This window comes from Oncorhynchus masou, chromosome 13 (assembly GCF_036934945.1).
Source record: "Oncorhynchus masou masou isolate Uvic2021 chromosome 13, UVic_Omas_1.1, whole genome shotgun sequence".
NCBI classification, from domain to species: domain Eukaryota; kingdom Metazoa; phylum Chordata; class Actinopteri; order Salmoniformes; family Salmonidae; genus Oncorhynchus; species Oncorhynchus masou.
This window is the reverse complement of record NC_088224.1, coordinates 45,210,142-45,236,990: the sequence shown is the minus strand read 5'-3', so window position 1 is coordinate 45,236,990 and position 26,849 is coordinate 45,210,142. Positions and strand designations below refer to the sequence as shown.

Below are 26,849 nucleotides of genomic sequence, written 5' to 3'. Positions count from 1 at the left end.
TAATATAGATTTGTTTTTATTTTATTCAAAAAAATCACATTCATCTTGTGCTCTCAAAACTATACATTTACAACAAGAGGGGGGCACTATGGCTAGGAAGGAAATAGGGGACAGGAAAGATTTTTGGCACATACTGTAGTGCAATATTGACAAGATTATCAAAAACACACTATTACAGAAGACATGAGGTTCAGTTACTCCACACAGTGAGGTATGGAGTCAAAACAGTTATCCTGAAGCACTGTTTTTTTAGATATATTCTTATAGGCTATTATTAATTCTATATAACATTTGCTTTTTAGAATTAGAATAATCTACTAATCACAGACCTCCAAATAATTTGTAGTCTTGCGCTTTCACTCGGAACACAAGCAAACCTCTATTGAATTCATGTGTTTCATTACTAATACATATTTTTTACACAACAAAGTATCTGTATGCTCTATAAATATGAGGAACATGTTATAAAAGAGTATTGAAACATCTTAAGAAAAACCAGCCTTATAATTCTGATATCAGTCCAGCTTGAGCATCAAGCGCCCATCATATTGCACTAGTTTCACACTGATGGTTTTAAAACACAAGGATGTTGTGTTGGAGTCCTTTGTAGCTGGCACTGCGGAAGTGAAGTCATGTCATTGGCAAGTGCCTCGCAGTTTATAGTCCTGGGATCTAGAGCTCTTTCTGCAAGGCTGTGTGTCGCAGGAAGGAAAAGAGGTCCAATAGCGGGGGCTCTTGTTTATTGGGAACTGGAGGTGGGAATCTAATGGTCTTTGTCCAACACTTCCTAATGATGCTGCTCAGCAGTTCCCAGAATACACTGCTCTTCCTGTAACAGAGCTTGATGTTCTTCCAGGTGCCTGTCATGTGCTGCGGAGGCAGAACACAGGCATAACCAGGGTTCCCACCAACACGCTGACTGTCTGAATGCTATGCAGTCCTTTTGAAAACTGAGATCGATGCTAAAACAATAAAACAGAATACAGGTAATAATAATAATATAATAACATGATGATAATAATGTTCTGCTCTGTAAGCATGATCAAGCCTTGTCTCCAGTTTAGGCATCATAGTCTCAAGAAGAGAGTTCTCATGGAAGAGTCTTTGAAGCTCTTTAGATGCACTTCCTGACAAAGCGAGAAAATAATAGCTACAACACAGCAATTAAAGGGTGTGTCCATAAACCACAGCGTTGAGTCAGACACCAAGTCTGATGGGAGTCCAGTTGCCTCTTCTTGCCTTGTCCTAGCTAACTTGGAAGATGCCTTGGCCGCAAACACAAAAGTACAAATGTTCGGTTTGGTTAGAGCTCAGGGGTAGAGTGAAACCCACTGTTTTAAAACGAGTCGAAGTGGCCTCTTGACCGCATGTCAACCATGTCGACCACACCTCTCTTGAATCCCGTCGGAAGATTAAAGGAAACCTCTGTGGTCAGACCACAAACAGAACCAGAACCAGAACCAGTCCTTGGAACCATCCGTCACTATCTGACACTAACCACCAGTCAATATCAAACTGCTTCTCTAGTGTTGCTCATTATCATGTCCTTGCTGGAAAACAAATCTTGACAACACAATAGCTTCCCTCCTTTCATCTCTCTCCATCTTTCTCCTGTTGAGGGTTTGTAGACATGTATTCTGGTATTCTGGGTTCAGCAATCTCTCAGCTCTCTCTTCCCCCACCTCTCTTCGCTTGTTCGTTCTTGGCTTCCTCTCCTCTCTCCATGTGGATCCATGGCTCTTCTTCTCCCCAAACCAATAGAATAGGTGACCGAGTTTGAACTATAAGGAACAATCTCAGGCTCATCCTCTCAGACCTCCGTCTGCAGGTCAATGATGTCCTGGCTAACCATTGAGATGGTGGCTCCAGCCTTCTCCCACTCCACCTGCTGCATATGCAGGGGCGACACGGCCAGGGGCTCTAGGTCTTTCCGCACCCATGCAGGCGGTGAATGTTGCGTCCTCTGGACCCCATCCCAGGGTCTCTCCACCTGTTGCTGCTGCTTGTCCTGATGAGGTGAAAAGTGGAAGGCCATGAGTATTTGTATCACCACATTAGATTCGGTATGTTCAATGCAATAAAGCTGGACCTATATTTTTTAGAAAATTGTGAATCTGGATGATGGTCATTCATTGTAGTATTCCTTGTTTAATCCACCAACTGTAAATCGACTAGCCATTAACTAACTACCTTTAAGGTAACTTAAAAATCCCAATAGAATTGTGTAATGTGCATTAACTGTTCCTCTTATACTGGGGGCTAGTGGTGCATTGCAATGCAGAGTATGCACTATTTAAAATGCATAAAAAGGTGTATTCAGAAAGTTAGACCAGTATGGGTAATAGGACTCACGCTGTGGTTTGTTTTGTCACTTCCTCCAGAGGACACACTCCATCTCACAGACTGTAAGGAAGAAGACAAAAATGCATAGTTTAAGTAATTATCTTAAAAGACTGTTAATGCAATTAACAGCTGAGGTCAAAGGGGTTTGCTGAGGTCAATGTGGTTTGCTGAGGTCAAGTTTTCTTCAAGAACAATACTCTTATGTAAATAAAGACTCAGCATTTCTGCATGACGAATCTGATTAAAGATGTTCCTCGGCTTGGAATGGTCTCTCTCTCTTTTGGTTAACATTGTCTAGCCTAGCGACTACCCATTTATTTTCTACTGTATTTATCTTCAATAAAATAACTATGTGAATCTTTACGTACACTGTAAAATAGATTTCTATATGATTATTTACCTTGCTGTCTGAAGCAGGGGACTCTCTGTCTTGTTTCTCAGCATGATGTAATTTCCTGTTGAGGTCCTGGAACATGTTCTGGTGACGTTTCCTTGTGTGCATGATCTTCTACGGGACACATGGGAAAAGGAATAGTAGGTCAGCAAATGGCACAAAATGACTCCATTTTAGACAGATTGAATTTAGCTACTGATGAATTCTATCTAGATTATTGGTTAATATACAAACATGCACTTGAGTTTGCTTAAATGTAGCTCTTTGACATTATTACATGTTTATTACAAGTTTATAGATGTGCTGTTAACATGATAATACAGTATTTGTTATATAATAACTTTTTGTTGGTTACAAAAGATACATACCTCGAAATCTAATTCAGCATAACGGGACTTCTGTCTCTCCAGGGAGCTCATGGACAGTGTGGAGATGGTCTCGCTCTTGGACATCATGGAGTTCATAGAGTCAAAGGTGTCTCCCAGGCTGCTGTGGGTGATGTGAGACTCGCTGGACATGTTGTGGATGTTCTGGATGGGAGAGTCCCTCTCCGAGTAGGACACGCTGACCCGGTCGGACGGTAGCGTCTTGAGTCCGAAGGCAGCCTGGGGCTCAGCAAAGGGCCCACTGAGATGAACCAGCCTGGTCTGTGGAAGCTGCTCCACGCTGATGTTGTACTTGGACGGGTCCTCTTTGGCCTTGCGAAGGGTGGAGGTGGTGTTGGGCAGGAGCAAGTAGCCGCTACCGTCGGGGCAGCTCCCCTCCGCCTGGCCGCACACCAGGTCGGCATCCAACTGCTGGAAGAGCTCACCGTCGCACACATAAATGGGTTTCCCGCAGGAGGACGGGTCCATGCCGCCATGCAGCCAACTCTTCTCCCTCTTCAGAGTGAGGGTGTGGCTGGAGTACTCGGGCACGGCCTGCATGTGGGCCTTGGTGGTGTGGGAGGGCAGGGTGTGGAAGTTGGAGCTCATGGGGAGGGGCAGCTGAGATGGGAGGGGCATCTTCTCCTCACAGGAGGAGTTCATACCACCTAGATTAGAGAGGAGGGAAGGGGTGGGGGAAAATAGGTAAGATAGTGTACTTACAGTACAATCATGCTGGGCATTTCTGTTGATTCCCATTGATTGAAAGGATGGTCAAAGGTAAATAATAGATTCAGAAATAATCAAAGGTTGTGCTGAAATGTTTTCTTTAAGTAGAAACACGCCTCTGAAATATCTTCATTCTAAATGGACAAATAAAAGTCCTATGCCCTTCAGGAATGAACGGGCATTTTAGTAAGTGAATGGAAAAATGGTTAGGGGGGGTAATGAAAGGCAAGACACTCACCGGGTCTGTTGGATTCAGCATCCTTCTCGAAATCAGACTGCAAAAAAATACAAAGAGAAGGTTTTCTTAGTATTTATTAAACACTTTTACATTGAAAACACACGATTCAATCGTTCATAATGATTTCATTCAAGACATAAGCATAACCAAAGACACTCACCATGAGCTGGGTGTGGTGGCTATTTTGGATGGAACTGCCAGAATCTCCATTGCCATCGTCCTTACGGTCAACAACTCTGCATTTCACTGCCTCTTGGACCTATTAGAACGGTGGCAAAATGACCAAACAGTCAGCTACATTCTGATCTACTCTTTCAGAACACCCCTCAATACAAACCAAAACATAGGAAAATAATACTTGAAAACGTTGTGCTTGCCTCTCTACGCAGGATGCAGTGCACCATGACGATTATGAACCCTTCCAGGGAGTCAAAGACAGCGAAGAGGATCTGGAAGAGAGCGGAGCGGCGGTCGGTCATGGCCAGGACAGCGGACATCCAGGTGAGGGCCAGCAGGGGCAGAATCACACAGGAGCTCCACAGTGACGCTCCCGCTCGCTCCTTCAGTTTAACATCAGTGATGCCGTCCTTGGACACCAGTTTGTTGAAGACCAGGATGCCAATTACCATGTTCACCTGTTCAAAAGAAGTTAAAGACACAATGAGTGAGACAATTGTAGTGAGCAATGGGTTTAACTGTGGTTAACAGTATGTTTAACAATGGGTAGCCATTGGTTTAACTACTATATGTCACAAGAGAATGCATGGTAAAAGCATTCATTCATTAGTATTTGAAGGTTTTAAAATATATATATATATATATATTTTAGATATACAGGGATATATACCAGAACAACAGCAGCAGCGGGCCCAACGAACGAGTAGAGGAGTCCACCCTCCAGAGAGAGCCAGCAGCTACAGGGAACAGACAGAACAAGAGCCATTATTACATGAGCTAGGGTAAGGGAGTTAGAGAGAGAGAGAGGTAGAAGAAAGAGAGAGAGGTGAGGAGGAAGAGACAGATTGAGGTTCAACGTACTAGTTGACGGTGCCATATCCCTTAGCCTTGGTAAATCCAACAGACACAGCCACCACCAGAGCAGGGAGTCCTATAAGAGAGAGGGGGAGAGAAGGAACAGAGTTAGGGTTGAACGAGAAGACAACATGTCAGAAAGGGAGGAAAACATGCAGTTAGAATGTCCAAAGAATTAGGTGAAGTCTGGAAAAGGAACGGCAGACACATTGACAGACTCATACAAATATTGTTACTTTATCTACTCTTTGAATGGGGATGCCCTTTATAGCAATTATATTTCTCTGGACAGAAATACAGACACAGTGACAGACAGACAGAAAGCCATTTATTAGGGCACGTACCCCAGCCCAAGCAGAGGAAACGCTTGCGGATGATGCGGTTGCGCAGACGGCCCGTGACAGCCATGTAGGACTGCCACGCTTCCGTCAGCACCCAGCAGAAAGATGAGAGGAAGAAGAAGTGAAGGAGGGCAGCCACCACACCACACACCACCTGAAGGAAGGAGGGAAAGAGAGAAAGAGAGTGAGAGAAGAACGGTGTCAGTGGTGCGGCTAATCCCCAAGGCCACAAAGCAGGAAGTCAGTCTAAGCAATAGAAAATAAGAAAAAGAAGAGAGGGGATTGGTTAGAATGGTGCCCTACCTTGTTGCGAGCCTGGGTTTGTCCAACCAGAATGAGGGCATTGGAGCAGATAATCGAGAGGCAGAAGTTGATGAGGATCACTGAGCGCTCCGAGCGGATATACCTGGAGGGCGAAATGGAGAGAGTGAGGACGGGGGGAAGACAAAGAGTGTTGCTCACACAAGAACATATGATATTACTGAAATGTGAAATAGTGGTTTTGCTTCCAGGGGGCACTTACTTCCAGACGGAGACATAGATAATGATGAGGAGCAGAAGGGTGAGAGAGGAGACCCCACAGCCCACGATGAGTGTCACAGAGGGAAGAAGATTCTTATCCATGTTCTGTAGAGAGGAGACAAGACAACACAACGCATTCCCTTAGTACGGTGCACACCAGAAAACACACCCACTTGAAAAAGGCTAACACCAGAAAATGAACAACGACACACACACACACTAGCAGTGAGCCTTGTGGGCAGGCTCTCTGCTGCGCTATCTGGAACAGCAGACGGCTCCCTGTAGGCAGACAACTGAATGGCACAATTAGGCCACTGCTAAGGCAAGGTGACCCCAAGGTGAACGTGTCAGAAAGATGAAGCGGCGAGCCAGAAACTCGGCCGAGGTCACTGCGTTTCCCCATTGAGCTTTTGAACCAGCAAATGAGGCGAGAAGGATACAGAACATATATCTCCCGCTACTAAGCAGAGGGTGAGAGAGAGAAATATCCTGGGTATTTCAGCATGGTGGCTTGCTGTTATTTTCTCCTGCCATTGTGGTGCGACAGCGGTGCTATAGCTGCAGTAGTAACCTTCTACGTATCTCCACCCATCCTTACAAGCTGATATCTGCATAGATTTATATGCTGTTGTGTCTTTCTATGAGGGGATTTTTACAGTGTCTGTGTGTGTGCCTAGTATCTTCTAACCCCTCCCTGCAGTGGACAGGTGGGCTGTTATCCCGTGCATTCATCTGACATCCCCTGCCCTCCCACGTCTCTGACAGGAGCTTAGAGCACTGCTAGAGCCATCGGAGGTGCCCACCTTTGTCAGACAGCCCTGGCACACTGAACTCCCGACGGCGGGCACACGGGAGGATGTCGCGCCCCTGTTAGACCCGTTGCTGACTCACCTGTGGGGCCCACGATTGCACCAATACTGATGAGAGGGAGCCAGTGGCCCCCACCCACCCGCACCCACCAGCTAACTGACTGGGGCTTATTGCCTCGCCTACCGTCCCCCTGCTTTGATATATTTTGTGGGGGATGAGTTAATTGAACACCTTAGATTAATCTGCATCACCGGGGTGCAAATGAGACGCGGATCAATCATGTCCAGGCACCCAAGGTGGAAGCCTTCTTCATAAGCGAAGAGTCTAACTAGGCATTTTGATAGGGGTTAGGAATTGTGGCCCTTATAAAGCGAGCTAAATGCTAAGGAAGACAATAAATTGGCTATCTGGGATCCTTGGGACGTCACTTTGTAGTTGAAAGGTAAATGGTTACGGCTTTGGCCTTGCAGATAATGTCTGAGAGGCTAAATTGGGGATGAATGCGGTGCCTGGGAAGGCTGTCTCTGTCGCTATCTGCTCTCTGTGTGGACCTACCTCATATCCCTGCACAGCTGGCAAACACCGCCTAAGGCAGCCAAATACTAAATTAGCACAGCAAATTTGTTTCGAAATCTATCCAACTACATCAGAGGCTTCCAAACCAGATGGCAGACAGCGAAGGGGTGCGCTGAACTGCCTTTTGCTTCTACCTCTTGCTAATGCCAGGGAGAAAAATAACAGTGGCAGCAGTATGCTAGTTTCACTATATCCCTCCCTATCTATCTGTCTATATGGGTTGATGCAGCCTTTCGACATGGGCTACTGAATGAAACTGTAATTCAACCTGTCTTGAGTTTGCCCTTGACGGAATCCCAATGTACCCATGTTCTCCTAAACCTAGAATCAGGACAACAACAAAAAGTCTTTATGGTGCCTATTAAGTGCGCATTTTCATTTGTGATAAGGCTTGATTACCCAGTGCGCACAGCTCTAATCGGGGTCCATTGGTCAAGGTTATCTTCACTGACTAACTAGGTGGGCCACTCCTGCCTCAAGACACGTTCTCATTTGGTGCAGGGTCCAGGAAGCAGACCTTATCAAATGAGAGCTGAAACACTGCAGTGTCTGGCTGTTCTCTCCCATACAGCTGGCAGGCGGAGGGACCGTATTGAAAATGTCTATAGTACACATCAAAGGATGGTGGGGCGGGTGGAACCATCAATGCACAACCAGAGGTGTGCCTCTCATTGGCCAGCATCTTTGCCATTATTCAGAGAGACTTGATGCAGCCCGTGGGGGACAAAATGATTGGCGTAGCTTGCCGTTGACTATGGGGGTGGGTAGGGGTTGCTGGTTTTTGATGTTGTCTCACAAACACAGGGGGCGCTGTAGCTGCCTTTCTCTTTTCCAGACTGACAACAGAGACAAATCAAATGATGACAACAGGTCTAGAGACAAACAAAGCCCAGATTGCATCTCTTGTGTTCAGATTGGCAGCATCTTCCACTGGATACAGCAGAATCATGCAGTCCAAGCATACTTACTGGCTGTGCTTTTGTATAGGCTTGGACATGCTTCTGATGGGCCCACCACAGTTTAGTATGTGATATTTGCTAAAGCGATCTGAGAGACACATGCGTTTCTCTGAATTTTAATAGCAAGTCCCATCTGTTGATTGTCACTGTGGTTTTGTTCATTGCAGCAAACTCAACACCAGCACTGCACAAATGGGTAAACCATTATCTCTGACCTGGGGGTTTGTATAGGGGGAGGGGATGGGGTTTGTTCTTCCTCAATATCCCAGTTACCAAAAATCACACAGATGAGCTTGCACAGCAGAAGTCGTTACCAGGGCAACTATAGAGTGAACGCTATGGAGGCACAATCTAAACGGGGTAAATTATACATTGCCTTTGCGCAATGGAGCTCTATACATATTGATAAAATGAATACACAAATCAAAGTATATGTTTCATCAAGTCAATGCATGCTGTGAAAACTATGGAATGCAACTCCCTATGAATTTGAATACCCAAAATTAATTAATTAAGAAACTTGATCAAATGGAAACACATTTCTGATATGTAGAACACATTCGGATATGATGAATAAGCCTAAGTGCCTGAATACCATACACATTGTTCAGGTGATGCCTGTAACGTCAGCTATTCACTCTATTTGTAGGCTACAATGAAAACATTTAGCATTATGTTTTTCAACTTGAATTGGTCTATTTCATTCAATTGTTAATAATTACACAGAATTGCCTCCAATTATTAATGCAGACACGGCCATATGTAATTTGCACATATTTGATTAAGAAATTGTATTGAAAACCATCTTTAAAATGTAACGACTAGGCCTATTATCACAATTATTCGACAGTTATGTTGATACATACTGAATGTCATTTCTATCGGATATCAGCATGTTGCACAGTTACCTGATCATTAAAATCACCAGGCTATCAAAACTATGATCAATGGCACCTACCTGCACGGAGACAAAGACTAGGAAGCTGGCAGCGCGAAACCCAGTCATTCGAAAAACAACGCCTATGTTTACATTTCATTCTATCATCACACACGCAAAACGAACATTAACATTAAAGAAACACACGGTAAATAGGCGCATCACTTACCATATCAGGGTTTAGACGCGCTAAAATGGCGAAGGTGGAGAGCCTGTCACACACGCATTTGGTTCTGAGTGAATCAACAGCGACCGCTCTGCAGCTACGCGCAGACCAAGATCCAAGCAGCGAAGAACTGCACAGGGCAAGAGTAAAAGAGAACAGCGGGTTATGTATGAGTGAGGAAACATTTTTCGGAGAAATTATTCAAATCATCCTCTACATCCCAAACAGTTGTCACTGTATAATATAATAAGACCACGTAAAATATGCCCAGAACATTTGTAGTAGAAATTCACAGGTCTTTCAGTTTTGAATGGTAATTTGAACTGTACATTTGACATTTTAGTCATTTGGCAGAAGTAGTGAGTGCATACATTTTTCATACTGGTCCCCAGTGGGAATCGAACCCGCAACCCCGGTGTTGCAAGTGCTATGCTCTACCATGAGAATGTATATTTTTAATACGTGGTTGATATGATATGTGATATGTGTGTGAGTTTGACCCAAATATAAGTTCTTATTACACTGCAATGATATAAGAATAAACCTGTTGTTTTCACAAGACAAACTGTTTAGTTATATTGAGTGACTATGTCTCATTCTGTAATTGTAGTTCTAACACCTGAAATGGTGGCTCTGCTGTGGGATGAACACTATTGTCGCTAATGCTATACCAAAAACATAAAACATGATCTGTCTAATTTATATTCTTTGACTATCTTTCACAAGCAGTAGCATATATGAAATGGTGGACACTGGAGGACCCCAACAAGCCTAAAGTCAATATACTGAAAGAGGAAATTGTAAAAGAGAATTTCTTCCAGCAGACTTTCTCAAATGTATGAGTAAAATAAGAAATATGAGTGTATTTCTGTGGATGAGAATGGATTTCATTTGTGCCCTTCTGCTAAACCATGCATGGCCTTATGGTTTGGGCATGGGAATCACTTCACCACATGACCTCTATATGACTGCCATGGGGTCTTCTCTAAACCTTTTGAATATCCACGGTGTATGATGTTAACTCTCAGGTAAGACAGCCACTATGGATTTTCGTCCAAGAATATCCCGTTTTAGGTATTGAGACAAAGGGCAAAGTCTTGTCATCAATGACCACTAAAAGACATAGTAATCAACAATCTCCAGACAGCAACAACCCCTTCTCCTCATCATGGAAGAACGAGGGACGATACACAAGCGCGTCACATATTCTGTGACAAAATCCTTATGTCACACGGGGGTAAAGTTATCAGACCGCACTGTGCAGCAGAAGATCTTGCCACCTCACAGTGTTTCACATGTTGTGAGTGTCAGGGGGAGAAAAGGGAGCGAAAAGCTGTGGTGGAAATCGAACACCACTACCAGCCAGCCCTTCTAGCCAGCCCTCCTAGCCAGCCCTCCTACCCAGACATAAGCCATCACACTGTCAGGTATAGCAGGGAGGTGGAAACGGCAGTAGTCCCTAGTAGGTAGTCAACAGGAAAGTCATCTGGGAGAGGAGGCTCTGCTCTGTATCCAATTCAGTTAATTACCTGCTTGCCTGTGAGATTTCTCAGGTCGCTCAGATAGGTTAGAAGTTGTAAGGTGAAGTAGAAGGTAAGACTAGGAGGCATTGTTCCTCGGAAAGGTTTGTTTAACTGTAAATATCTGACTGTGTAGCTTCGAATGGGGATCAGACAGAGTAGGTTAGCTTGGAATGAGTCTTATGTCTAATATCTAACGCTAACAGCATCTCACTGAGTGGTGGACACTGACTCTAAACTAGCCTAGCTTAGTGCTAGGCCTCAATCTGTGTGTCTATAGCATAGCATAGACAGTTGGGCATGGATTGACATGGCATCTCCCCCATGAGCCTGCCTCAAAACCAAACAAGTGCTGCTCCACAGAGTAAACACTGACCCAAACTCTGATCCAGGGCTTCTCCCTCTCTCCCTCTCTACCATTCCCCCCTCTCCTCCATCTAGGCATTAATCACATCCGCTGTCCAAAATTAATCTAATTTAGCTGGAGGCACGTACCCCCTCCCTTTTGAAAGTGTATGAGCTAATTACATTTTCTCCTCTTCCTCTTTTTCTTCTTCTCTCTTTTGACTTAGGCTGCTTTTCTCAGGTGGGAAGGGATTCGGATGTGGATAGGGCCTCAGTTGAATGCATTGCAGTGTTTATCTGTGATCCACAAGTGTACAAATCTAAATGTTAATGTACGGCTGTCTGCCTCCAAAATAGTCCCTATGGAGCTATGGTCAAAATGAGTGTGTTCTATAGGGAATAGATTGCTATTTAGGATGCATGCACCCTAAGCCCCACGGTGAGAGATCCAGAGCTAGGGGTAAACAGAATGCCAGGGGGTGTTGGTAATGCATTAAAATGCATCTAAACATTTTGTTTTAAACGTCCATGTTTTGCTTCCTTTTAACCTCTGTTAACCTTTAAAAGGACAACATGACAACGGGAGAGATGGGAGAAGAAGAGTTGCCATTGTCTTTGGATGATTAGAATGAAACTTTACTATGTCAATGTTGCCTCTGTGTTGTGTCCCTCTCTAGTTAGTGCGGTATGACTGGATCCTGATGACCTGTTGATCCATGAAAGGTGTCACAGGGGGCTCTGAGGATGAGCGAGGCTGCTACCAATAAAGCTCAGAGAGATGGGTCATGTCAACATGGTCTATTGATGCTCTGTCCCTGCTAGTAGAGATGATTGACATTACAAGAGATGCAACACTACTGCATCACAGTAACTTATACAGCTAAAGGGTGAATGGTCATATAAAATGACAGAAGCAGGAGTGAATGGATCTTTGAGCTGGCGGGAATAATCAACTATCCCCAAATGGCTTGACAAAATGATGAAAATGTGGACATTTATGAATGGAAATACACAAACGGGATGCAAACAACATTAGTCACCACTTACGTTTCACTCTCATCCCAGGAGATGCAAGTTTCATTTATGGTGTCCTGGGAAAAGAGAAAAGGCGGGGTAAGGATCTAAGAAAGAGGAAATGCGTATGGTGCACAATTGAAGCACAGTTGGAGTCCTCCATCCACCACCATATGTGTGAGATGCAACAGCATGGTGCTAACCACCATCAAACGTGTTTTTTTCACGCTAACTTTCACGCCACTCCTCATTACCATAATGGCGCAGGTGTATATATGCAACTTAATGTATAATTCTGAAGTTTGTAGTTTAAAGATCAAAATTATTTCAAAAGTAATTGTGGCACTGCAAGTGTACAGGAAATGTCAAATGTTGGATGCTTGTTAAAAACGTGTAGTTCTGAAGAGCCATTATCCAGAGGAAACTTACATTATGTTGGTGGGGGAACTCAATTTCCACTGGGGGGGACAGCAGGCCTGGAGTGGGCTTGACCATAACTGTGACTACCTTGGAGTCGAGGACAGTGCTGTTACTGAAGGGATAAGAGACAGGACATTTGGTCAAATAAAGCACAGTTTTGTAAAAGTACTGTAGGTTTAATTCCGGTAGTTGATTCAATGGCAATCAATGGCTGGCTACTTCAGGGGAATTCTAAAATGATTTGCATATTGTTGTTTTTCACCGTGAGTAACCACATGTCTGTAAGTCACTGAGTCCTAGCCCCATTTAGGTTTCAACTGAGGACAGTCTACCTTCATCAAGGTACTGTATATCTAGAAGGCACTGTAAAAGTGAGCAGTATCAGTCATTCAGTAAGGAAGGCTACCTTTGGAAGGACAAGATAGAGCTGAGGTTTCTGTAGAGAATAATCCCGGTCACAAATGCAGTGGTGCCCTCTGTAACAGACAAAATCCACAATTATTATCATTATTCCACTGTTTCACTAGGAGAGAAGAAAATAGTAGACGTCAACAGGAACAGACAAGAGCTTTTGAGACTTTTTGAGTTGGTAGAACTGTTTGTTTTACTGTCTTCTCTTTCCTTAAACAAATAATACATGCATGTCATTTATATATGCAGACTAGCTGTGTATGCATCAGTGGTTGTGAATGTACACTCTTTAACTACCGTATGTATGGCATTCTCACCAGACTGGTCGATGGACAGAGCATCACGGGAAACAGTGATCTTCTCCTCTGAGGTCCTGACCCAGTCCATCATGCCTCTCCATCCTCTCACTGGGAAGGTGAAGTCGGTGGTCATGGTTGTGGGGCGCTTATGGATGCTCAACACTGGAGAGGAGAAAAGGAGACATAAGATGTTGTGTTAAAGAGTGTTCCTGGAATACATGTTGTGTATAGGATACATTGACTCCGTTAGGGTCTGGTAAGTGAAGCATCAATTCATTGACGCCTGAACAAGCGGAGGACAGCTATGGCTTCATGTGTCACGTCTTTATCTGTCTGGAGGAGTTGCTGCTGAATCCTGTGTGAACTGCGATTGTGAATGTCACCTTTGCCATAGCCAAGACGACATGGCAAGAAATTGCTGACGCAATGAGAAAAATAAGCGTGAGTTCTACAATTTGGACAGTGTGTCTTTTCTGAGAGTTTATGTAAAAACCCAATCTGCTTCTAGCTTCTTCCCACGTAATTGGTAACTTGCAGGATGGGGTTAAGCTTTGCATCTTTGCATCCAGCTTAACATTACTTGTACCCATGCACATCGACTCGGTGCTCCCTGTATATATAGCCATGTTATTTCTATCTGTATTTTTATTCGTTATTCACTGTGTATTTATTCTTTGTGTCACTATTTCTATATATAATTTTAAAAAAAAATCTCTAAATCTGCATTGTTGGAAAAGGACCCATAATTAAGCATTTCACTGTTACTCTACACTTGTTTTCTACTTTTTACTATCTTCGAAGCATGTGAATTGTTTTTGTTGATTTATTTGTATTTTTGACATATTTCGATGATCTGGTTCTGTGCTATCTTGAAGATGGATAGCTACTAATGGGCCTGCCAAAATGTCATAGATGCATTTTCCCCACTAATCTAGAACGTCTCTTGTGACATGATTAAGATTGATGCACTCTGTTGCCGGATAAAGGTAAAGACAAATCATCATTATCTTGGGGGTAAGAGCAGAGAACAGCTGGCAGGGAAAATTTGTGGCTCACCTAAATTCTCGGTGACTTCATAAATGTCTTGGAAGTCCTTCATCTGCATACCGATCATGTCCACAAAGTCCTCGACAAGCTGCAAGAACTCCTTGATGTTAGTGCCCATCTAGAGGAGAGACCGGAGGAGGGAGGGAGAGAGAGAGAAGGAATAAGGGAGGAGGGGAGACCGTAAATTAATATAAAAGAAATCCTAAACATCCAGGGATTGTTTGAAGTCGGTTGAATTAACGTCATTACAACCCATTTACAACCAGAACTGGTTGATATCTGGTTGAAATTGCGTCATTATTACAATGCCAGTTTTGCCGGCTGGGAGACTATTTGTTGTTCATAGAGGGTATTAGCATTGCTTATCTAAGCTGTGCATATACAGAAAAAATTAATGTATAGGCCCTTATACCGCACTGTATATGTAATGCCTTTCATACTTCGTTTCATTCTTTTACAATACTAATGTCCCTGAGCAGTGAAAAGCACTATCATCCACAGTGGAGCTTCCTAACTTCCGGAGGGCCATACATGGGCATCAGTCAGCAGGCTGCTGTGGAAGGGAAGGAGGGCTCTTACGTCTCTCTGACGCAGAACAATTGCGATGTGGGCGAAAGGTGTGTGTACGTCTGTGTGATACATATTGCACAATGTACAGTGTCTGTGCACGTGTCCCTTCTTGACAACGACCATGGTCTGTGGGTTGGTATGGAGATGCACAGATTGGAGAGTGGGCGTTGAGATTCTCCCTGCCTGCCTCGTTCTTTCTCTCTGCCCCGAGCGTCGACTCTCTCCTAACTGAAACACTGCTAGTTCATAATCAGTTCATCTTCGATTTGACACGCACATTTTTGTTCCCTGAAACGTGGGCCTTTTGATTAGTGACTTGAGTTATCCACACTAATATATGTATTACCTTTCTATAGCTATGTAGATAACAACCTGAGTAATCCTATCCATGAGGCTGGGGGCCACAGTTAACTTGAACAGGGTTTTCATCTTTCAAGTATCAAAATGAACATATTGCAAAATGTTACGACAAATATGAGATAAAAACGGTAAGAGGATTCATTCAAATTCATGACAGGCACGTCTGATCCAGAGCATAAGATATCAGAAACAAGTTCCATGGATTTCTACTTATCCCTTATTCGTAATGGTTCATGTGAGACACACATGAGTTAAATAGTATGGTAGTGTGCTATCCTTGTTTATGGGAAACATGCCCCTAACACTATCTTCAGTATAGGATGATGTGAGGGAAGTCAAGGGGTTGTGGATTGATATGACTCATGTTCTATTCCTTTTCAATCAATATTCAGAAATGTCTCTGGGTGTCCTGTTCTTTCTCTGGTGTCTACTCTTTAGTAGGGAACTGAATGCTTTATTTGGGGTGATAATAAGGTACCACCAGTTAACACCCCCCCCCCATTCGCTCTCACACTTACAACAACAACACAGACCAAACTCCCCCCCATTCTCTCTCACACTTCTTACAACAACAACACAGACCAAACTTTCCCCTCATTCGCTCTCACACTTACAACAACAACACAGACCAAACTCCCCCCCCCCATTTGCTCTCACACTTACAACAACAGTGAAAACAATACAGACCAAACTTCCCCCCCATTCGCTCTCACACTTACAACAACAGTGACAACAACACAGACCAAACTTTCTCCTCCACTCCATCCCTCACACAGTCATACAAGCATCCACTCACACCTATTCATATGTTGCATTGCATAAATACACTGCTGTCAGAACTTGTCACTCACCAGCTGTGCCTCCTCCCATTTGTCATGATGTTCCTCCTTCAGTAAGTTGCTGATTGTCTGGGCGTAGTTCTGTAGAGAAGGAGATATGAGCGATAGGTGTTAGACTTGATAAAGCCCAAATCATACTTTGCTGGAGGAGTGTCAGAACATAACACAATGGCAACAAGAATAGCTTACTCTGTGTGAGTGACAATACACATTACAATTTTGTTTTCAATGCTTAATTCAAAAGCAACAGTATTTCTGGCTGACCTCCACATCAGCATTGCTCAGGCTGTATCCGACTCCCTTGTAGATCTCAGTGGTGTTCCTGAGTACATCCATGATGGACAACAGGTCTCCGCTGTACTTGGTCCCCTCATCAGAGGTGGCCCTCAGTCGGGAGATCACCTCAGAAATCCCATCAGCCATCAGGCCCTTCTGAGCCTTATCAACACCATGCTGGGCCTATGGGAAGGGAGGGTAAGTAGAGAGGTCACACTAGGTCATTGAAACTCTAGTTGGTATATTGATACACTGTAGCTTGAGTACACCACTGGGAAATCATAGGCTGTGGAGATGTGTTTTTGAACTATCATCATATTAGGTATTGTAATGAGCCCCATCTCTAAGGGTTTGTAGTTAAGGGCAACGTCTTCAGAGTTGTGAGGTTTGACTCCTAATTGTGTGATCCAGCAACAGATGATCATAACTAGCAGGTTTGTTGGAGGATACATCTCAAAGACACTATTTTCTGGCGTAGTCAACTTACCAACAAGGAAATGTCCTGGTAGTTCTTGGAGATGCACTTGATGTGGGTCGGGCTCTCCCAATAAGCAAGGCCTACAGCGCCAAGGGTGCATCGGCGCAAGATCATGCCTGTGTGTACAACGGAGTGCTGGAGGTCAGCATGATCTTACACAGGGAGGATTACACTACTTAAACATGTGAAGTACATGTATATTGAAGTGAAGTAAATGTATGTATTATAAAAAATAATGTGCTCCATGTGTTAATGTACTATACCGGTGGAGTCTGTAGGGCAGGTCACGGCCGCCATATCTCCTGCTGGGGTTCTCTTCCACACAACATCACCATCGGTCTCCTCCTGACAGATCTCATGGGGTTCTGAAAAGAAGAGAGGGAGACTTGGTTACACATTTTGGTGCATTGAATCAAAGTATTTATTGGTTTTCTCTAGCCAAGTTGTATTTGAATACTATTGTTTTGTGTTGAACCACTGAATTGTATGTCAGCCATGTTTGTTTTGACTCACTGACCTGGGCATCTTTTCTCGTTGCAGCGTCTCAGCTCTCCTCTCTCTCCAGGGCAAGTCTCTCCACTGAAGTAAGGTCCTTCGCACATCCTCTGTCTCTGCTGGCTTCCTCCCCCACAGGTCTTACTGCAGCTTCCCCATGAGCTCCATGATAACCAGCGTCCATCAACTAGAGAGAGACAAAACACAATGTTACCCCTTGACCCTGAACAGACTGACCAGTAGGCAGTGGCCTTTCACCCATAGACTACCCCTGGAACTGGTTACTTGAAGAGTTATTATGACAAAAGAGGTTTCCGTTTCAAACTTGGTGTTGCAAGCTATCTACCTGGGCAATCTTTCAGGAAGCAGTTATTGGTCTCACGCCAGTCACCACGGCACTCTGAACCTCCGTAGGACGGCCCGTTGCATTCACGTGTCCTCTGCTTGGTGCCATTGGAGCAAGAGGTGGAGCAGGTGGTCCAACCAGACCATTCGTTCCAGGCACCGTCCACTAGAGGGAACCAGAGAGGGAGGTGGAGAATTAGGACACCACCAAACCTTGGGCCATTATAGTAATCATCATGGCACAAAGATGCTATTAACATTTTAACATGTCCTACTTGGAGACTGAGTAGCAGTGAAGGCCCAAACTCTGTTCTGTTTTGTCCTTCATGCACCACTGCAGATGTCTCTAACTCTAAAAGGCTCCCATGCCAATTTCCTTCCTCAAACGACGCACAAAACCACCAGTTGTTCGAGCCTGATCAAGTGTAGTGTATTTTAAGGGAGAAAAATGACTGCTTGCTCAATGCAGGTCAACATAGGCCTAATACAATGTATCATATGGGAGGAAAGATGATGGGCCTATTTTTCTAATGGATTTGTCCCAAATGGCACCCTATTCCCTAAATAGTGCACTACGTTTGACCAAAGCCCTATAGCTATCCTATGGGCCCTGGTCAAAAGTAATGCACTATATAGGGAACAGGGTGCCATTTAGGACGCAGTCAATGTTTCCCAACACAGGATGGCAGGCCTAATTCAGGAGTCTCTGGAGGACTTCGGATTCCATCGCTCACAGAGTTCCACCTCGTTAAGTTAGCCCTTCAGCCTACACGGGTGAGCAGGAAACTTTTTTTCTTTTGTTCTAATGGGAATGGATGGGGGACTTGATTCAGTGCAACACTTTACTTTTAATTCTGCTCTAAGCACTGTCCTCCTTGTCTAATCTTGGGTATGCAAGGAGGAAAATTGGCCTGATGAAAATACATGACAGGCATTTTGAAAAAATAAATAAAAGTAATATTTAAGTATTTAATATTTTCCAAAGGGCAAGACAATTTGTCAGACATTGAATAAATCATTATTAATGGATAAAGAGACAAAAAAGGTTAATGACATTTTAGATTTCCTGGCTATTCCCAAATATTTCTTTTGGAAGCCAAAGTAAGTGTTTTCTTATTGGGTTGAATAGACTATTAAAGATGATTTGTCCTCAAAACCCCTTCAATTTCAGGTGAAATATATATTCGCTTTAGAAATGAGATTTTCCCAAAGTTATGACAGTCATTTACAGCGGCCATCTTTTGGTGGAGCATATTGCCATCTGCTGTCCACAGTGTAAAACTACATGGCCAGGCACATTCAATTTAACAATTCAGTGGTTTTGAGGAGCGGCAGAAAATCTGTTATTTTGCTAAGGGAAAAATGGAATTGCAAATGAAAAGCCATTGTTATAATATCTACAAAAACATCTAAGTACCAGATGGACTAAATATTTATGTACGTAGGTGAGAGAGAGAAGAGGACTAACCCACCTCACTGTCAGTGGGCGGTGTGTATGTATCAACAGAGAGAGAACTGAAGCTCCGACATGTTGGTGTGTGTGTGTGAGTGAGGAGTGTATTACTCACTGCCTGTACCGCCCATGACTAAGCCCTGCAGGCATTTGTTCTGCAGATACAGTACGTCAGTTGTGATGACAAACTAATATTTGACTCCCCAGAAAACCACTCATAGTCAGAATAGGTAGGATGGGTAGAAAGGAAGGAGGGAAGAGAGAAGCCTTGAAAGTATCTTAGTCAGTCAGAGTTCTTCCCACATGGGTCAGTGAGGGTGTTGAAGGCTACCCCATTGACAGAGATATTCTCATTCTCATTGGGGCGGCAGGGTAGCCTGGTGGTTAGAGCGTTGGACTAGTAACCAGAAGGTTGCAAGTTCAAACCCTGTCGTTCTGCCCCTGAACAGGCAATTAACCCACTATTCCTAGGCTGTCATTGAAAATAATAATTTGTTCTTAACTGACTTGCCTAGTTAAATAAAGGTAAAATAAATATAAGTAAGTGGTGCTGAGTTGGTAAGAGCATGGTGCTAGGGTTGTGAGATCAATTCCCACTAGGGTCATGTATACTTAAATGTATGCACTCAATTTTGTAAGTTGCTTTGGATAAAAGAGTCTGCTAAATGCCACACATCAAAATTAAGTAAGCAATAAGGCTAACCTGGGCAGACTGCGATGTTGCAGAACTTGGTCTGTTTGATGGGTCCCTTGCAGGGTTCTCCTCCGTTCTGGGGCTGCTTGCAGGTGCGGGTGCGGTCACGGTAACCACGGCCACAGGTGGAAGAGCACAGGCTCCATGGGGACCACTCGTCCCAAGCTCCATCAACTGAAAACAAGAGGAAAAATTCAGCCCATGTCACCAAATATACATTTTTACATTTTTGGTTCATTTGCCCGCAAAATAAATATGAATTCAATGTGAGTAACTGAGTTGTAGTGTCTTTGGGGGTTGACTGTTCAGGGAGGGGACAATTTCATGAGCTGTCCACTAGGTGGAGGTTGTGCTCTTTACCATAGTTGCCAACCTATCGAGAGGAACACACACACACACCGTAAACACCACCCTAAACACGGCCCCCGGTAAATGAGCTGCTACTTACCGGGGCAGACCATGGTGTTGTTGCAGGGCCGGTTCTCGCGGAGGGGGCCGGTGCATTGGGTGCTGTAGGAGGAGGTAACACAGAAACGGGAGCGGGCCTGCCAGCCCTCTCCACAGCTCACTGAACACACACTCCAGGGGGACCACTCATCTGCAACCGCAGCAGCATCCACTACAAAGGTCAGGGGTCAAAGAGTCAGCGCTGAAGGTCCGGCGGCCGTAACACTTGTAATAATGGTAGACATCGAAGCTATACACCGAACACTGCAAATGGTCTACCGGTATCTTAAATTTTACAATATTATACTGGTTATTGTGCTATTGTAAACACCTCTCCAACTTCTCCTAAAGCTGGATTTTTCCCCCCTAGAATTTATGTCTCACCTGTTTGAGGGGCCACAACTCCAGTGATAGGAACATCAGCGTTGTCTCTTTTCAGGCCGACGATGGAAGCCAGGGCTTGGCTACGGCTGTGCACTTGACCTGTGGACGTAAAGGATGGTTAGTGAGCTGAACAAACAGATCAACACAAAGACTAACAGGAGGTTGGGCAATGCAGGCTGACAAGAAAACAGATGGACAGCTCGGTTGACAGGTAGACTCACCAATGCAGGGCTGAGGGTTGCAGGCCCGCCCCTCTTCGACCACGCCTTCACACACACTATCCTCTGGCTGACAGGCTCGGCTGCGCACCTGGACTCCACCCCCGCACTCCATACTGCACTCAGACCAGCGGCCCCACCCACTCCAGCCCTCTGCGGGAGAGAAGAGAAGAGGCACATTGCACACATGATACATGACACACAAGTCCAGAGACATAATTACTGAGGATGACACTGGTACGTAGATGTGGAGACAATAGTCTGAAGGACCTGAACTCATTCTACTGCGCAGAAACTGACATATTGAAATTGCTACAGTTCAGTAAGAATGTAAATTGATTTTTCAGGTAAAGTTTTCTTAAGGATTTCAATGTAAAAAACGGAAACGGGTAATTAGTGTGTATGTCAGAGAGCTGAGAAATGCACAAGGACAGCTCTTTGTGAGAAGCCATACCAGATTAATTTTTTAAATTTGAAATGATAGTTTGCTTTCCAGCACCGTGGAAAGCATGGTGTGCAAGGCTGGAGCGTTGCTACGGTTACTGCAAGTGCTTGGCTTCGATTTCCTGTGCAAGCTAACTGTGGGGGCTTTGTGTACGCTGTGTGTGTATCTCTCGCATCCCTCAATCCCACAGCAAAGAGCCAGTAAACATGTACGCCATCCAAGAAAACAAAAAGGCGAGCTAACACATGTGCATTGGGAGCTATCTGACCATTTAGCCCTTAAGGAGCCCCACAGTCTCTTACTAAACACCCTTCATTTACACCTTATGATACTGGGGCAGCAAAAAGCACATCTTCATCCGAACCCCACATTCTCTATATCAGCAAAGGGGGGGGGGGGGCATCTCAACCACATGGAGAGTGAGGTAGGGTTGATGAGTTGGAATCAGCTTGAAGAGATTGTGCTTCCAAGGGAACATGTCTCCAATCAGCCAGACAGAGATCTAGTCTAGACTCTACACTCTTAACAAAAACAAACATGTGGAGTCATGGACATTGAGCATAACACAATAAGCAGATTAAATGGTGGTAACTCTACTCACTTATGATCTCGGCGTCGCGTACAATTTCACGTCCAGTGTCTCGGGGCGTTGGGATGCACTTCTCCAGGTAGACGCCTCCACGGTAGCAGCCGCCGGGCTTCCTGACGGGGGTCTCCCAGCACTGGCAGGGGGTGTTCATGATGCCGCAGGGGTTGAGATGGGTGCTGGTGGACAAACAATTCTCCAGCCACTGGCACAGCTTCTGACAGGCTGGCATACTGGGGTTCCTCTTGCCCACCACCAGGAACTCAGCCTTGAACTCACCGCTGCTCTCTCCCTCCACAATCTCCAGGCCGTGTCTTGGCGCCACCTTGCGGAGCTGCAGGAACTGCTTGCTAGACTCCAGGTAGGTTACAGAAGTTGAAGCATCACACAATCTGACGACTTCATCAAAGCTCTCCATACCAAGGTAGGTGCGAGAGGTCTCGATGAAGGAGTCGAACTGGAAGGTCTTGACCTGGCGGGGAAGGCAGGAGTCAGTGGGCTTGGTGATCTTCATGTAGACGGTGTAGCGGCGAGGGTCTGGGTTCTGCAGGGTCCAGGAGCACGGCGTGGAGGGCAGGTTGGCGGTCGAAGAGAACAGCCCGAAGAAGCGGCTCTGCTCCAGGGAGGCGCAGGTATCAGAGGCCGGGCCGGAAGGGACGCTGGAAGTCAAACCGAGGAAAAGAAGGGCCAAAAGGGCCACAAAGGGCCCGGACTGGGGAGGTGACCACGTCATTGTGTGGTCGCTTTGAGAGGATGTTTCGAGGAGACACAAATCGATTTCACTCTTTTCTCTCTCCTCTATTTATGCAATTTGTTGCGATGTGACTTCGGTTGCTTGGTCCTTGTTGGTTTAGTCTCTGAGGAATTGGATGGGGCTCAAAGGCTTCAGTGGGACAGACAGACAGTCATGTGTCAAAGATGTGTCTGTTGGATAAAGGGGAGACAAAAAAATGAAACATGACAGGTCACTAAGCGTAACAATTCTCTGATCAGCACCTACCAATACGAACCTCGGTCCAATGGTAAATTCAGGAATTTTTCCAAACTAACTAATATTTGATTTTCATATGATGATTATACGCATTGCAACCTGCACATGCTGTCATTGTGAATACATATTTGGTCTTCATTTACTTAATTGACATACCTGTATAAATAAAGGTGAAATATATTTTTTTAATCCCCACTTGAGTACTGAGCCTGTGATTAGCATTACTGTGCATTTCTGTGTAGCATCAGATCTCTCCAATGAACAAATGAACAGAGGGTCCAGAGTATAATAACAGTGTGTGGACCTGCAATTACAGTCCTTCGCAGCGGGCTAGCCTCTGCTCTCTCTCTCTCTCAATCTCTCTCTCTCACTGTTTCCTCCCACACACGGGAATGTGCCACTAAACGCTAACCAGTGTGCGTCAGGCTGACGTCTGTGCCAGCGCGTTGCCATTGGGAACCGCAGACAACGCTTGGAGTCACTTATACTCTCCACATAATAATTCACACTTCCTGTTGCTGCAATGTTATCTTTCTTCTGTAGCAAACTGGCTCCAATTAAGATCCTACATCTGTATCTGTCAAGTCATGTATATGAATACCCTATCTGGCCCTGCAGCAAAGAGCACACAAGATCAATGTCCCTGTGCTGGACTCTTCATGTGGCACCTTATACTTGATGAGTTTGCACAATGTCTAGGTGTTACGGCTACTTGGGTTTGGGGCATTTTGGGGGCTAAGGAGGGAATAAGGAGAGAAGAAGACTGTTGCTCAGCAACAACTTTCTCATGCATGCAGGGCAAGGATATTCATCCTGCCAAGTGTCACTGTGGCAGCCCAGTCTTCCTGTGCTAGTGATTAATGCCCAAAGAAGCCCTGATACATGACGAATCCACCAAATGATGAAGTAATTCATGAATATTCACAATTTTTAAGTAAGTCTCTAAAAACTGGGCTCAAAGTCTTGGCTACGTTATTGGGTGTGTTGAGGAACAAAAGGTATAACCAGGTGCAGAATGATATACCAGAAAACATGAAATGCTCGCAAAACTTCCGGAAGGCCTCCTCCTTCTCTTGTTTTCTCACTAGCGTTGCACCTGCATCTTTTAAAGCTAGACCCTATCATTCCTTTCCCCCTCCATCTCGCTCTGCAAAAGACTCCTTCCTATACCCTCCCTCTGAGGTAGACCTATGCTTTGTGTGGGAGTATGTCTCGCGCTTTCTCTCCTCCCAGATACCAGCCGGAAGCTGCATGAATGGGCTTCGAGTGAGGCGAAAACTGAGGAGAGAAAGGAAAAATGTCCGGCAGTCATATTTACAGCCTCTCTCTCTCTCTTTATAGTCTCTCTCTACTCCCCTCCTCTTGCTCTATCTTGCTGTTGACAACAACATTGCTGCAAATACAGGCAGCCTAGGCGTAAGCAGTTGGTAGTTATGGAAACAGCTGTTATACATTTTTGGTGCATATTGTTGTAAAATTGAGAAGAGAGGAAAAGGCTAAATTACCATCAGGTGCTCTCTGTTTGTGCTGTGATGCACAGTTTTCAAGTGCCACTTTTCATCAAAGAGATGATGATGTGCTTTGCATAACACCATGTATCCAACAGCACCAACAGCCCAGTGAAAAACACTCCTGTTTCTCTCTGTGGATGTGCACTTAGGACTGTGTACAACATGTGGAAGTTGTACAATGATTCAAGACTTCACAGGGGATCTACAGAGATAGAAGAAGTGCTTTAAGGCAGAAGGGCCATTTGTTTGCATGACTAATGAAAATGGAGCGCTGTGAGAAAGTAAGGGTGTGTGTGCAGGTGTGTGTGTGTGTGTGTGTGTGGGGGGGGGGGGTGTTAGGAGTTCTAGTGCTGCCATAGAAACCATTACCCTTTGTATGTGATTGTTTTGAAGGCAATCATAGATCAGTTGACAGTGTATTTGACTACTCTAAACAAGTTCCAGTCACAGCATATTGCCACAGAGACAATACATTGTTATTTGCTCTACTCTGCACTGCATGTAATCTGAATATGAACTGTTTTAACACAGGGCCATCTCCTTGGTTCTTCTGAAACGATAACATGCAGCAAATGAAGGACACAGCTGCCGCAGGTGGCCAACAAGTCCCCAAATCCTCTGTCACTTTGTATATTTTTGTGCAGAGGTTGAAGAAGGGAAAGATAAGAGAAAGCAATCTGAAACTGAACCATCTGTGGTAGAAGCCCTAGGGGAGGAGTGGGGGAATGGGGGAATGGTGAGGGGAACATGGGAGGGACGGTCATTTTTACTTTCCATCCCCGTTTTTCCTTCCTCTGTAAGATTGCTCTCTTTCTGCTGACTTTCATGGCAAAAGTAAAAACTTGAAGGAAGCAAAAACCCTTTTGCTCTCAGCGCCATCAAGTTAATGAAATGGCTCACGCTGTATATTTTCAATTGCGTGCCATGTGCAAACCAAGTTAGGCACATGCAGGGCACCATCCTTAAACTCTGTGGCCGTTTGGCTCTCGTTTTACAAATTCATGTGACACCACAAGAAAAAGGGCGACGACGAGGAAAATCAACACAGCCCAAGACTACATGAGCTCTTCGACCCACTTGTGATGGGTGTGAGAGAAAGGCTCTCTCCCACACTAAATGTCACTCAGCTTTTGGCATCCTTTAAATATGCCTGTTTCCATCCAAGTGTACCCCCTCTGTGTCTTTCTATGACAGCGGACTTGTTTGTTAGCACTTTAACGCATGTATCCTAATTATTCACATTATAAAGCATTACTGCCTCTAAAAGTCCCCCTTTGTTTTGGAGACCTATGGTGAGAGTCAAATCAGTTTCTGTGGCAAACGTGTGTGTGTTTGTGTGTGTGTGTTTTCCAAATGCACTTTTGGAGGTGAATGCTGTACAATGGACATGGAGAAATACGTGTAAGACCGGTTGAAATTATTTGCATTTGCATGCTTGTTTCACATGCATACAGCTCCTCATGTTGTGTCGTGTTGTTGTAGGCTAATCATGAATCCAATGTGCAGGTTGCTGCAATAATGTGTTCTGAACTCACAATATTGCACCAATAAGACGATCGCAGGCAACGGAAAGACTTTGACAGAGTTTTAGACTGAACCCGACATTCCGTGTTCAGCACCATGGACAGCGACCGAGTCAGAAGGTTATTGTTCAGCACCATATACAACCGACTGAGTCTCAATGCGCCCGGCGCTGCACTGACGAAACTGATGCATTCCAGTACCTCAACTCTCCCGAAGTCTAGCAGGTTTTCACATATGCAGAGACAACTTCCTCACATAAGCTTTCATGCAAACACATCCAGACAAAAATAAAAATGTACTTGGAATACCAACTATTTCACCAAGCACTATTGACCAAGCACAATATTAAACGGTCAAAGCAACAAAACACGATAAAACGAATCAACCAATAGAATAGGCTACTACCGTACCTTAAGAACGTTCTATTAGTGCACACTCTCCATTCAAAGGTCCACAATTACTCGAGCTGGATTCAGGAAGCAACTTTCGAAGTCTTCATGTTGTCATCGAAGAATGTTCGGGCCAAAACGTTCAGCAAGGGGCGACAGCAGAAACTGTAAATGGCAAGTCCAGACCCGACCGTGTCGGATCGATCCCAATTTCTAGAGCAGTGTCCACTTCCACAAGCAAATGTCAAATTAAACGACTCTGACCAAACTCCAAAGAGTGTACTACCAACTTTTCTCTGTTGCTATATCCAGATAAACTGACTATAGCCACATTTCGAATTGATTGTATATTGGAGCTCCAAAAAGTCCTGAAAAC

The 26,849-nt window shown here is 44.6% G+C and overlaps 1 protein-coding gene across 1 annotated transcript; it reads right to left on the bottom strand.

Moving 5' to 3' along the window:
* Nucleotides 1-22,811, bottom strand: LOC135551450 (adhesion G protein-coupled receptor B1-like). The gene is made up of 29 exons (XM_064982664.1): nucleotides 22,074-22,811; nucleotides 21,031-21,180; nucleotides 20,810-20,908; nucleotides 20,427-20,597; nucleotides 19,988-20,152; nucleotides 17,833-17,997; nucleotides 17,509-17,673; nucleotides 17,255-17,356; nucleotides 17,001-17,107; nucleotides 16,502-16,696; nucleotides 16,250-16,318; nucleotides 14,478-14,586; nucleotides 13,440-13,583; nucleotides 13,118-13,187; nucleotides 12,721-12,823; nucleotides 12,325-12,368; nucleotides 9,416-9,542; nucleotides 5,966-6,069; nucleotides 5,746-5,848; nucleotides 5,446-5,596; nucleotides 5,108-5,177; nucleotides 4,917-4,983; nucleotides 4,447-4,704; nucleotides 4,230-4,328; nucleotides 4,070-4,106; nucleotides 3,106-3,770; nucleotides 2,744-2,851; nucleotides 2,353-2,403; nucleotides 1-2,008 (listed from the first exon to the last, which is right to left on the bottom strand). The coding sequence occupies exons 1-29, from the start codon at nucleotides 22,789-22,791 to the stop codon at nucleotides 1,811-1,813; spliced, it is 4,614 nt and encodes a 1,537-aa protein (XP_064838736.1). The 5' UTR covers nucleotides 22,792-22,811; the 3' UTR covers nucleotides 1-1,810.
* Nucleotides 22,812-26,849: the final 4,038 nt, after the last annotated feature.

Coding starts and splice junctions, on each gene's coding strand:
- LOC135551450 (XM_064982664.1), bottom strand. CDS start 22,791: ATGACGTGGTCACCTCCCCAGTCCGGGCCCTTTGTGGCCCTTTTGGCC. Junction 17,998..19,987: donor CAACATCGCAGTCTGCCCAG/GTTAGCCTTATT, acceptor GGTTCCCTCTAG/TGGACGGTGCCTGGAACGAA. Junction 14,587..16,249: donor AATGGGAGGAGGCACAGCTG/GTGAGTGACAAG, acceptor TCTCTCCTCTAG/ATGGGCACTAACATCAAGGA.